The 12,500-nt window shown below is 39.4% G+C and overlaps 1 protein-coding gene across 1 annotated transcript in view; it reads right to left on the bottom strand.

Annotated features, from left to right (window-relative positions):
• LOC128688486 (uncharacterized) overlaps positions 1 to 12,500 on the bottom strand; it is a 58,768-nt gene that overhangs the window by 33,934 nt on the left and 12,334 nt on the right. Inside the window, exons 3-4 of the mRNA XM_070084537.1 lie at positions 10,649 to 10,749; positions 9,008 to 9,158 (exon numbers count right to left, since the gene is read on the bottom strand). Of these exons, the coding sequence (XP_069940638.1) occupies positions 9,008 to 9,158; positions 10,649 to 10,749 (252 nt within the window). The remainder of the gene's footprint in view (positions 1 to 9,007; positions 9,159 to 10,648; positions 10,750 to 12,500) is intronic.

Raw genomic sequence — 12,500 nt, forward strand, 5'->3', positions numbered from 1 at the left:
ATCCACCCTGTCATACGCCTTTTCCAAATCCATAAATGCCACAAAGACCTCTTTAGCCTTATCTAAATACTGTTCACTTATATGTTTCACTGTAAACACCTGGTCCACACACCCCCTACCTTTCCTGAAGCCTCCTTGTTCATCTGCTATCCTATTCTCCGTCTTACTCTTAATTCTTTCAATTATAACTCTACCATACACTTTACCAGGTACACTCAACAGACTTATCCCCCTATAATTTTTGCACTCTCTTTTATCCCCTTTGCCTTTATACAAAGGAACTATGCATGCTCTCTGCCAATCCCTAGGTACCTTACCCTCTTCCATACATTTATTAAATAATTGCACCAACCACTCCAAAACTATATCCCCACCTGCTTTTAACATTTCTATCTTTATCCCATCAATCCCGGCTGCCTTACCCCCTTTCATTTTACCTACTGCCTCACGAACTTCCCCCACACTCACAACTGGCTCTTCCTCACTACTACAAGATGTTATTCCTCCTTGCCCTATACACGAAATCACAGCTTCCCTATCTTCATCAACATTTAACAATTCCTCAAAATATTCCTTCCATCTTCCCAATACCTCTAACTCTCCATTTAATAACTCTCCTCTCCTATTTTTAACTGACAAATCCATTTGTTCTCTAGGCTTTCTTAACTTGTTAATCTCACTCCAAAACTTTTTCTTATTTTCAACAAAATTTGTTGATAACATCTCACCCACTCTCTCATTTGCTCTCTTTTTACATTGCTTCACCACTCTCTTAACTTCTCTCTTTTTCTCCATATACTCTTCCCTCCTTGCATCACTTCTACTTTGTAAAAACTTCTCATATGCTAACTTTTTCTCCCTTACTACTCTCTTTACATCATCATTCCACCAATCGCTCCTCTTCCCTCCTGCACCCACTTTCCTGTAACCACAAACTTCTGCTGAACACTCTAACACTACATTTTTAAACCTACCCCATACCTCTTCGACCCCATTGCCTATGCTCTCATTAGCCCATCTATCCTCCAATAGCTGTTTATATCTTACCCTAACTGCCTCCTCTTTTAGTTTATAAACCTTTACCTCTCTCTTCCCTGATGCTTCTATTCTCCTTGTATCCCATCTACCTTTTACTCTCAGTGTAGCTACAACTAGAAAGTGATCTGATATATCTGTGGCCCCTCTATAAACATGTACATCCTGAAGTCTACTCAACAGTCTTTTATCTACCAATACATAATCCAACAAACTACTGTCATTTCGCCCTACATCATATATATAGATATATATATATATATATATATATATATATATATATATATATATATATATATATATATATATATATATATATATATATATATATATATATATAATTTACAGGTAGTAGGTTGGTAGACAGCAACCGCCCAGGGAGGTACTACCGTCCTGCCAAGTGAGTGTAAAACGAAAACCTGTAATTGTTTTACATGATGGTAGGATTGCTGGTGTCTTTTGTCTGTCTCGTAAATATGCAAGATTACAGGCATGTCTTGCTACTTCTACTTACACTTAGGTCACACTACACATACATGTACACGTTTATTTATACACACTCATCTGAGTTTTCTTTGATTTTATCTTAATAGTTCTTGGTCTTATTGCTTTTCCTTTTATATCCATTGGGAAGTGGAATAAGAATCTTTCCTCCGTAAGCCATGCGTGTTGTAAAAGTCGACTAAAATGCCGGGAGCAATGGGCTTGTAACCCCTTTTCCTGTAAAGATTACTAAAAAGAATAAGAAGAAAATTGTCAAAGTGGGAAGTCTGAATGTGCGTGGATGTTGTGCAAATGATAAGAAAGAGATGATTGTGGATGTTATGAATGAGAAGAAGTGGATGTCCTGGCTTTAAGTGAAACAAAGCTGAAGGGGGTGGGAGAGTTTCAATGGAGAGGAATAAATGGGATTAGGTCAGGGGTTTCAAATAGAGTTAGAGCTAAAGAAGGAGTAGCAATAATGTTGAAGGATAAGCTATGGCAGGAAAAGAGTGACTATAAATGTATAAATTCAAGGATTATGTGGAGTAAAATAAAGATTGGATGTGAAAAGTGGGTTATAGTAAGCGTGTATGCACCTGGAGAAGAGAGAAGTGTAGAGGAGAGAGAGAGATTCTGGGAAATGTTGAGTGAATGCGTGGGGAGTTTTGAATCAAGTGTGAGAGTAATGGTGGTTGGGGATTTCAATGTTAAAGTGGGTAAAAATGTTATGGAGGGAGTAGTAGGAAAATTTGGGGTGCCAGGGGTAAATGTAAATGGGGAGCCTTTAATTGAGCTATGTGTAGAAAGAGATTTGGTAATAAGTAATACATATTTTATGAAAAAGAGGATAAATAAATATACAAGGTATGATGCAGCATGTAATGAAAGTAGTTTGTTAGATTATGTATTGGTGGATAAAAGGTTGATGGGTAGGCTCCAGGATCTACATGTTTATAGAGGGGCAACTGATATATCGGATCATTATTTAGTTGTAGCTACAGTTAGAGTAAAGGTAGATGGGAAAAGAGGAAGGTGACAACAACAAGTAAGAGGGAGGTGAAAGTGTATAAACTAAGGGAGGAGGAAGTTCGGGTGAGATATAAGCGACTATTGGCAGAAAGGTGGGCTAGTGCAAAGATGAGTAGTGGGGGGATTGAAGAGGGTTGGAATAGTTTTAAAAATGCAGTATTAGAATGTGGGGCAGAAGTTTGTGGTTATAGGAGGGTGGGTGCAGGAGGAAAGAGGCGTGATTGGTGGAATGATGAAGTAAAGGGTATGATAAAAGAGAAAAAGTTAGCTTATGAGAGGTTTTTACAAAGCAGAAGTGTTATAAGAAGAGCAGAGTATATGGGGAGTAAAAGAAAGGTGAAGAGAGTGGTGAGAGAGTGCAAAAGGAGAGCAGATGATAGAGTGGGAGAGGCACTGTCAAGAAATTTTAATGAAAATAAGAAAAAAATTTGGAGTGAGTTAAACAAGTTAAGAAAGCCTAGGGAAAGTATGGAGTTGTCAGTTAAAAACAGAGTAGGGGAGTTAGTAGATGGGGAGATGGAGGTATTAGGTAGATGGTGAGAATATTTTGAGGAACTTTTAAATGTTGAGGAAGAAAGGGAGGCGGTAATTTCATGCACTGGACAGGGAGGTATACCATCTTTTAGGAGTGAAGAAGAGCAGAATGTAAGTGTGGGGGAGGTACGTGAGGCATTACGTAGAATGAAAGGGGGTAAAGCAGCTGGAACTGATGGGATCATGACAGAAATGTTAAAAGCAAGGGGGGATATAGTGTTGGAATGGTTGGTACTTTTGTTTAATAAATGTATGAAAGAGGAGAAGGTACCTAGGAATTGACGGAGAGCATGTATAGTCCCTTTATATAAAGGGAAAGGGGACAAAAGAGATTGTAAAAATTATAGAGGAATAAGTTTACTGAGTATACCAGGAAAAGTGTACGGTAGGGTTATAACTGAAAGAGTTAGAGGTAAGACAGAATGTAGGATTGCGGATGAGCAAGGAGGTTTCAGAGTGGGTAGGGGATGTGTAGATCAAGTGTTTACATTGAAGCATATATGTGAACAGTATTTAGATAAAGGTAGGGAAGTTTTTATTGCATTTATGGATTTAGAAAAGGCATATGATAGAGTGGATAGAGGAGCAATGTGGCAGATGTTGCAAGTATATGGAATAGGTGGTAAGTTACTAAATGCTGTAAAGAGTTTTTATGAGGATAGTGAGGCTCAGGTTAGGGTGTGTAGAAGAGAGGGAGACTACTTCCCCGTAAAAGTAGGTCTTTTTTATTCTCTATAAGGATTACAATGCTGAGCTTACAGAATTTGGTTATTGTGTGGTTTACATGTAGTAAAATAATGATTACAGAGTGTACCACTAGAACACCTAGCATGGCTAGGCATTTTGGGCAGACTTAGTTTAAATCTTAATTTTAAAATATTACAAATTATGAGGTAAGTTGGTATTATGGCTAAGTGACTAAATACTAGTTTGTGAGTTTAGCAATGTGAATGCTTTTGTTTTGGCACAGTACATAGTTTCAGTATTGGAGTATCACAGGATTCATTATTTTAAGATTGAGATTAATATTTCTGTTTATGGTCAAATGGGTGAGTGAGTGTGAACCACCAGGTGGTATTCGTGTAGTTAGTTGACGGGGTGTATCAGGGAGATAAGATGTTTTCTAATGGTAGTTTTGAAGGTGATGAATGTGTCTGCAGTTCTAGAGTTCTCAGGTAGGGTGTTCCAGATTTTAGGGCCTTTGACATACATTGAATTTTTGTAAAGGTTTAGTCGGACACGGGGAATGTCGTAGAGATGTTTGTGTCTGGTGTTATGCCTGTGGGTTCTGTCACAACTATCAAGAAAGCGTTTTAGGTCAAGGTTGATATTGGAGCTTAAGGTCCTGTAGATGTAGATTGCACAGTAGTAAGCGTGGATGTACTGAACAGGGAGTAAGTTTAGATCTATGAAGAGTGGGGGGGGGGTGTTGCCAGGGATGGAATTTAGTGATTATTCTTACTGCGGCTTTTTGTTGGGTTATTATTGGCTTTAGGTGTGTTGCTGCAGTTGATCCCCAAACACAAATAGCATAGGTGAGGTATGGATAAATAAGTGAGTGGTATAGTGTGAGAAGGGCATTTTGCGGCACGTAGTATCGTATATTGGAGAGGATCCCAACCGTTTTGGATACTTTTTTGGTTATGTGTTAGATATGGGTGCTGAATTTCATATTGTTGTCAAGGTATAGGCCTAGGAATTTGCCCTCATTATGTCTGGTAATTAGAGTGTTGTCGATCTTAATGTTAATTTGTGCATCTCCTGCTCTGCTACCAAACATAATATAGTAGGTTTTGTCAGTGTTAAGCGTAAGTTTATTGGCTGTCATCCAAGTCGATATTTTGATCAGCTCCTCGTTAACAATGGTGTTGAGGGTGGCAAGATTAGGGTGAGACATGACATAAGTCGTGTCGTCAGCAAAGAGAATGGGTTTCAGGTGTTGGGATACGTTTGGAAGATCATTGATGTATATGAGGAAGAGCAGGGGACCAAGGACACTTCCCTGTGGAACTCCAGTATCAAGTGGCCGTGTTGTTGATGCTGTGTCTTTAATGGTGACATACTGATGATACCTATTAGTAAGGTAAGTTTTGAAATAAGCAAGCGTATGGCCTCTTATACCGTAATGGTCAAGTTTGTGGAGTAGGATGTCGTGGTCTACTGTGTCAAAAGCTTTTCTTAGGTCAATAAAAATTCCTAGTGGATATTCCTTATTTTCCAATGCTGTGTAAAGGAGATCTAGCATTTTTATGATTGCATCATTAGTGCTTTTATTTTTCCTGAATCCAAATTGGCAGGGGTTGAGTATGTTTTGTGACGTTATAAATGAATATAGTCTCCTGTGCACGAGTTTCTCAAAGATTTTGGATAGCAATGGTAAGTTTGATATTGGCCTATAGTTGTTTAAGTCTGTAGGGTCACCACCTTTATGTATTGGTGTAACCCTTGCCATCTTGAGTAGTTTCGGGAAGGTGCTAGTTTCTAGTGACTTGTTAAAAAGTAATGAAATAGCATGCGAAAGGACATGGGCTGCTCGCTTGTACAGTAATGGTGGGACATGAGACAGATTCCCTGAGTTATTTTTAAGTGACTTTATAATCTCGGTGACTTCTGTGGGCTCAGTTGGTGCAAGATAGAAGGAATTTGGGAAATTCCCATCTAGGTAGTCCCCAGCATGGACATTGGTATGTGGGATTTTATTGGCGAGATTAGATCCTATGGTTGAGAAGAAGTCGTTTATCTTGTTAGCTGTGTCAGTGGGATGTAGTGGTGTTTCATTAGGTTTAGTTAGGACAATATTCTTGGTTTTTCTCAGTTTGTGGGTCCCTAGAATCTGAGAGAGTGTTTTCCAGGTCTTTTTTATATCTCCTCTAGTGTCTGTGAATCTACTGGAGTAGTATAGTTGTTTGGCTTTCTTTATTACTTTGGTAAGAGCTGATGAATAGTGTTTAAGAATATCTTTGTGTATTAAGCCCTGTCTATATTGCTTTTCATATTGGTGTTTCTTGTCAATGAATTTCAGAATGGTGCTGGTTAACCATGGGCAACCAAGCCGTTTGTTTGTGATCTGTTTCGTTTTTATAGGACAATGTTTGTTGTATAGTCTAAGTAATTTGTTAAGAAAAATGTCTGTCCAGTCATCAATACCATTGGCCTTGGAGAATTCTTTAGGCCAGTCAACAGTCTCTAGGTCAGCTGTGAACTTCCTTATTGAGCCCTCATCATGGAGTCTAAATGAGACTTTGTTGTATTCAAGTGGTGGTTTACTAATGTTTGTCAGGAGGAAGGTAGGGTAGTGGTCTGTAGTGCTATCTGTGATTATCCCCGATTTAAGGGGGGCTAGTATATTGGTCCATATATGGTCTATTATGGTTGCACTTGTCTCAGTGAGCCTGGTTGGTTTAGTTATTGTTGGTATGAGAAGTGTGTTGTTCATATTGTTGATGAAATCAGTTACAGGCTGATCATCTAGTAAGCCAAGGTTGATGTTGAAGTCTCCAGCTAAGAGAAGGTGGTGCTTATTCATTTGTCTGTTTGTTATTAGTGACTTTAATTTCTCACTGAAATTTGGGATGTTTGTGTGAGGTATCCGGTAAATGGCACCGATTGTTATAGGTGCCTTAAGGTTTTTTACAGAAAAATTAGCAAAAATGTATTCCCTATATTCATCACTAAAGCAAGTGGTGCTAATACAAGATAATTGGTTAGAGTAATAGATTGCAATACCACCCCCAACTTGGTTTGGTCTGCAGTTGTGAATTGCTGTGTATCCTGGTAGAGGGTAGATATCTATTGTGTCCTGCTTAAGCCAGGTCTCAGTAAGAATAATGCAGGAGAAGGGTGTCTTTAGTGATTCAAGGAGTGCTAGGAGGTCATCACAGTGTTTGCTTAAGGACCTGATGTTGTAGTTAAGAACTGATAGACTTTTAGCATTGTTTAGGATAGTGGTGGCTTGTGATGCTGTGTAATAAAGGCAGTTACTTTCCAATAGGTTTTGATTGGGTGTCAGATTATGGAGGTTTAGATCAGGGTCAACGTGATCAATCATCTTCTAGGTTTAAATTATGGTTATTTATATCCTGAGTTGTGTATTGAGTTCTAGTACTGATATCTGTAGTGGTGGGAAGTTTGGACAAGTATATAGCTAGAGTATTTTGGTCATATAGAGTATAGTCACTACTACACATAATGAAGCTGATGTTGTCTATGTGTTGTGCTGGAATGAACTAAAGTACAATTAGGTATAAACTAGTAATATAAAAATACAAATTAAAAATAGAACAAGACTCTCACTTGAATTGCACTAAGGTCTAATATAATGACTTTTGTGGAGTCTATGTTTTGAGCTAGAATGAGCTATAGTACAACTAGGTTTAATCTAATAGTATAAAAATATAAATTAAAAATAGCACCAGACTCTCACTAGTAATTGCACTATGGTCTAATATAGTGAATTTGGTATTGACTATGTACTGAGATACAATGAGCTATAGTACAACTGAGTTCAATCTAATAATATAAAAATGGCACAAGACTCTCAATTGTAATTGCACTAAGGTCTTATATAAGTTATTTACAAGAATTAGAGTATAACTAGATTTAAATTGACAGGATAAAATACACAAGTTAAGGTAGCAAAAGAATAATAAAAAAAATTATAAAAATAAAAATGGCAATGACAGGGATGTGTAATGTCACCATGGTTGTTTAACATATTTATAGATGGGGTTGTAAAAGAAGTAAATGCTAGGGTGTTCGGGAGAGGAGTGGGATTAAATTATGTGGAATCAAATTCAAAATGGGAATTGACACAGTTACTTTTTGCTGATGATACTGTGCTTATGGGAGATTCTAAAGAAAAAGTGCGAAGGTTAGTGGATGAGTTTGGGAATGTGTGTAAAGGTAGAAAGTTGAAAGTGAACATAGAAAAGAGTAAGGTGATGAGGGTATCAAATGATTTAGATAAAGAAAAATTGGATATCAAATTGGGGAGGGGGAGTATGGAAGAAGTGAATGTTTTCAGATACTTGGGAGTTGACGTGTCGGCGGATGGATTTATGAAGGATGAGGTTAATCATAGAATTGATGAGGGAAAAAATGTGAGTGGTGCGTTGAGGTATATGTGGAGTCAAAAAAAGTTATCAGTGGAGGCAAAGAAGGGAATGTATGAAAGTATAGTAGTACCAACACTCTTATATGGATGTGAAGCTTGGGTTGTAAATGCTGCAGCGTGGAGGCAGTTGGAAGCAGTGGAGATGTCCTGTCTAAGGGCAATGTGTGGTGTAAATATTATGCAGAAAATTCGGAGTGTGGAAATTAGGAAAAGGTGTGGAATTAATAAAAGTATTAGTCAGAGGGCAGAAGAGGGGTTGTTGAGGTGGTTTGGTCATTTAGAGAGAATGGATCAAAGTAGAATGACATGGAAAGCATATAAATCTATAGGGGAAGGAAGGCAGCGTTGGAGAGAGGGGGTAAAGGAGGTTTTGTGGGCGAGGGGCTTGGACTTCCAGCAAGCGTGTGTGAGCGTGTTAGATAGGAGTGAATGGAGACGAATGGTACTTGGGACCTGACGATCTGTTGGAGTGTGAGCAGGGTAATATTTAGTGAAGGGATTCAGGGAAACCGGTTATTTTCATATAGTCGGATTTGAGTCCAGGAAATGGGAAGTACAATGCCTGCACTTTAAAGGAGGGGTTTGGGATATTGACAGTTTGGAGGGATATGTTGTGTATCTTTATACGTATATGCGTCTAAACTGTTGTGTTCTGAGCACCTCTGCAAAAACAGTGATAATGTGTGAGTGTGGTGAAAGTGTTGAATGATGATGAAAATATTTTCTTTTTGGGGACTTTCTTTTTTTGGGTCACCCTGCCTCGGTGGGAGGCGGCCGACTTGTTGAAAAAATATATATATATAATCAACTTACGTTGACTCGCTTGAATTCTTCCTTGAGGTGGAGGGTGAGGTTGTGAGGCCTTGGAGGGTAAGACATGACCACCTCTGCCTCCTCCTGCAGCAAGTGCCCCAGCACCCGCAAGATTAGCATACCAGGCTCACACGTCGGAATGTACTCATCGCTGTGGAGAACATCAACTGCTATACCAAATAAGTTTAATTTTTTAAATGAGATACAAGCATGAATTAAATGCTTTTTTCAGTATTATTAATTGTAATTAATATTTGATGTTTTTAAGCACACACACACACACACACACACACACACACACACACACACACACACACTACAAACCAGTATTGCAGACATGCGTACTATGCAAGGTAATGATGATGATGATCAAGAGAGTGGTGGATCACCTGGAGAGAAATTCTGTCATAAACAGACAGTGAGGATTTTGAAATGGTAGATCGTCTCTGACAGACCAGCTGGAGTTCCAGACTCACGAGCCCCACCCGTTCTGTGATTTATCTGCTGGAATCCAATGATTAAATAATGGATGTGAGGTAAGAGAGTGTTGAGTGGATTCCAAGAAGGCGTTTCACACTTCAGAAAAGACTAGGGCAAAAACTTGAGGATCAGGATCAGACAGGTATAATAAGGAAAGTACTACAGTGGATCAAAGAATGCATTATGAGAAAATGAGACAAAAAGTGATTGTCCGGGAAGAGGCGTTATAACAAGCGAATGTAACAAGTGGGATTCCACAAGGATCAGTACTGGGTCTAGTACTTGTGTTGGTTTGTGTGATTTACGGTATACCAGAAGAGACAGAGTCAGATGTATCCCTGTATACAGATGAGGTAAACTAACGAGATAAATAAAAACTGGTAAGGACAAAAAAAGATCATGAACATACACGGTAATGCAAGATTATATAAAAAAAATTGGAAAGGAAAAAGACAGAAATTGAGCTGACACGCGGCGGACAGAAGCTGCAACCCTCACTTACTCAGGGAAAAAGATCTCGTGGAGAACGAGGTGCCAGGTATATCCTCTGAGACATACATCAACTGAATAATCTCTACATCTAATGCTCACTGGGTGACTCTTAGAGTAGCTTTTAGGAATCTTAACAGTCATTCCTTTATGACACATATGTCAGGCCCATCTTAGAGTATGTGACATCAGCTTGGCACACACACCTGATAATGTACATCATAAAACTTTAGAAAGTACAGAGGATTGTAACGAGACTAGTACCAGAACCAAGGAAGTGGATCTGGCGTCATTAAAGGTTAGAAAAACCAGAAGTGACATGATAAACACAAGATACTCAAAAGACTTGATAGGGAGGACAATAAGAGACCGGTCGAGAGAAATGGGTGCATGAGGGCACTACTGAATGTTGAAGACACAGACGAGAGTCACAGGGGAATCAGGAAATATTTCTTCAGCGTCAGGGTGATCAGGAAATGGAATGACCTGGGCAACAAGGTACTGGAGGCAGACTCTATACATATTTTTAAGAATAAGTGTGACAGTGTCCACGAAGCAAGGAGGGAGTAAATCTGGGAAGCAGCAAATTAAGAATCACAGCCAAAAGCTGAGATTCGACCCAAGTAATCACAAATAAGCAAGTAGTACTCTCTCTCTCTTTCTCTCTCTCACCTGTTCGTCAGCACCAGAAGATCATCAGATGCATAACGTTCTTTCCTGATAACTTGCAGCACCTTGGACACCTCCTGCCTCGACTCCTCTACCACTAACATCTGAAAAGACAATACTCTTCCTTGAGGTATATATATTATAACAGTTTTCCTTGACGTATACATTATAACAATTATTTGAGGTACACTCACAGGTATAATCTATACTTTACGAAGTATATTCCTCAGCTGGCATCATGTGCTAGGCTGGGGATGTAGCGTAAGCCTATCTTCTGTGGCAGTCTGTTGCTCATGTGGCCCAGAATATATGGTGTGATGTAGTATGTTATACAGCGATATGATGCTATGCAGCGATATGATGTGAAATTCTGAGGAACATCTCTTGGTCCTCTCTCTTTATATAAAATATATTTTATTGTAGGTGATGGAATTTTTTTTAATATTTCCTGGGACATGGTCTCATTTTGTTCTCCTATAGCGTATAGGCAAAAGGACATTAGATCAAGTATGCCACCGGGACATGAAATCATCGATCTCAATGATATTATTACCCACTGAAGTTGCGGTTAACTCTTCTGGATCAAAGGTAAACACGTACAACCAAATATAATAGAACTAATTTTCAGAAACTGGAAAAATACGATCACTGTGGTTAGTGTATACAACGGAAAATAATATCTTTAACAATCAGAACAAGAGAAAGTTACAAACATTCTGCCCGGGACGGTTTGACTTTTGTTATTTTGTGTTGTGAGCCACAACCTGAAAAAGGGCTTGTTTCTGCATCTTATCCTTTGTAATGATCTCATTGAACTCTTGGATCAACGTTACACCTCGCTCTGCTGTTGCTAACGACGCTGAGACCCGAGGAAGCCTTGATAACGTCAACACATGTTGTATCCTTTCCCGTCTCTAGCTAACCAGTGAAGATCTCTAAGATGCCTAAGAAATATATCGTGTTCTTCATGGCTAATGTATGGGAGGGGAGAAGTTGCAGCTTCTGTTTCCTGTACGTAAACGACAGGGCGCTTTTGCCCCCTGTCGTTTACGTACGGGGGGATCTGAATTCCTATTTAACGTCTGGACCCTTTCTTCCTTGATGGCGGTTTCGACGCAGTCAACAAAAGAGGAGCCAACGCGTTCTTCACTCATATACCAAGTATGATGAGACGGAGCTTCGACTGTTGCTTGGATGACATCTTGCTTTCCGGCCTCGTATTCAATCAGATGTGTCAGTATACTCAAATCATTCAGTGGCGCCTGAGGCTCAAGTGGTGCGTGCAACGAGGCAGGTGAAGAGGATCGTAGCTGGAGATGACTCGAACTCTATGCGAGTCCATTTGAACTGATTTATGAACATGATAACACTGAGGGAGTATATTGTCTTACAGTCTGTCTGGCCCTGTGCATGGCTCCTTCAGCCATGATATACACCCCATGTGGCGGGACTCCCTCCAGGTATTTCATCACGAGTTCCAAAAGTCCCCCGTAATTGTCAGGAGGCTGAGCTTCATCGTTCAAACACTTGATGGCGAACTCGAGGAGTTTGTCCCCCTTGTTTCTGTTGTAGAAGAACACAGCAGCTGTTTCTTTATTAGTGGAGATGAGTAAGACGCGTGCAGGAATACACATGTGACTACTATACTGAAGATGGTTCAAAAAGTGTAGAATTTGAGGCGTTCTGTCCCTCACCTAGAAAGCGACAGCTGAAGAGGTGGAGATTATATTGTTGGGTCCCTCAGCTTTGGTAAGAATGAAGTCATTTTGAGGCGCTCGGTTCCTAAGCCCTGGTGAAAGGTGTTCAGTTCCATAGTTTTGATCAGTATGAAGTAGTGGCAGTTGGAAGGAGCCTA

Source organism: Cherax quadricarinatus, chromosome 13 (assembly GCF_038502225.1).
Source record: "Cherax quadricarinatus isolate ZL_2023a chromosome 13, ASM3850222v1, whole genome shotgun sequence".
Classification (NCBI taxonomy): Eukaryota; Metazoa; Arthropoda; class Malacostraca; order Decapoda; family Parastacidae; genus Cherax; species Cherax quadricarinatus.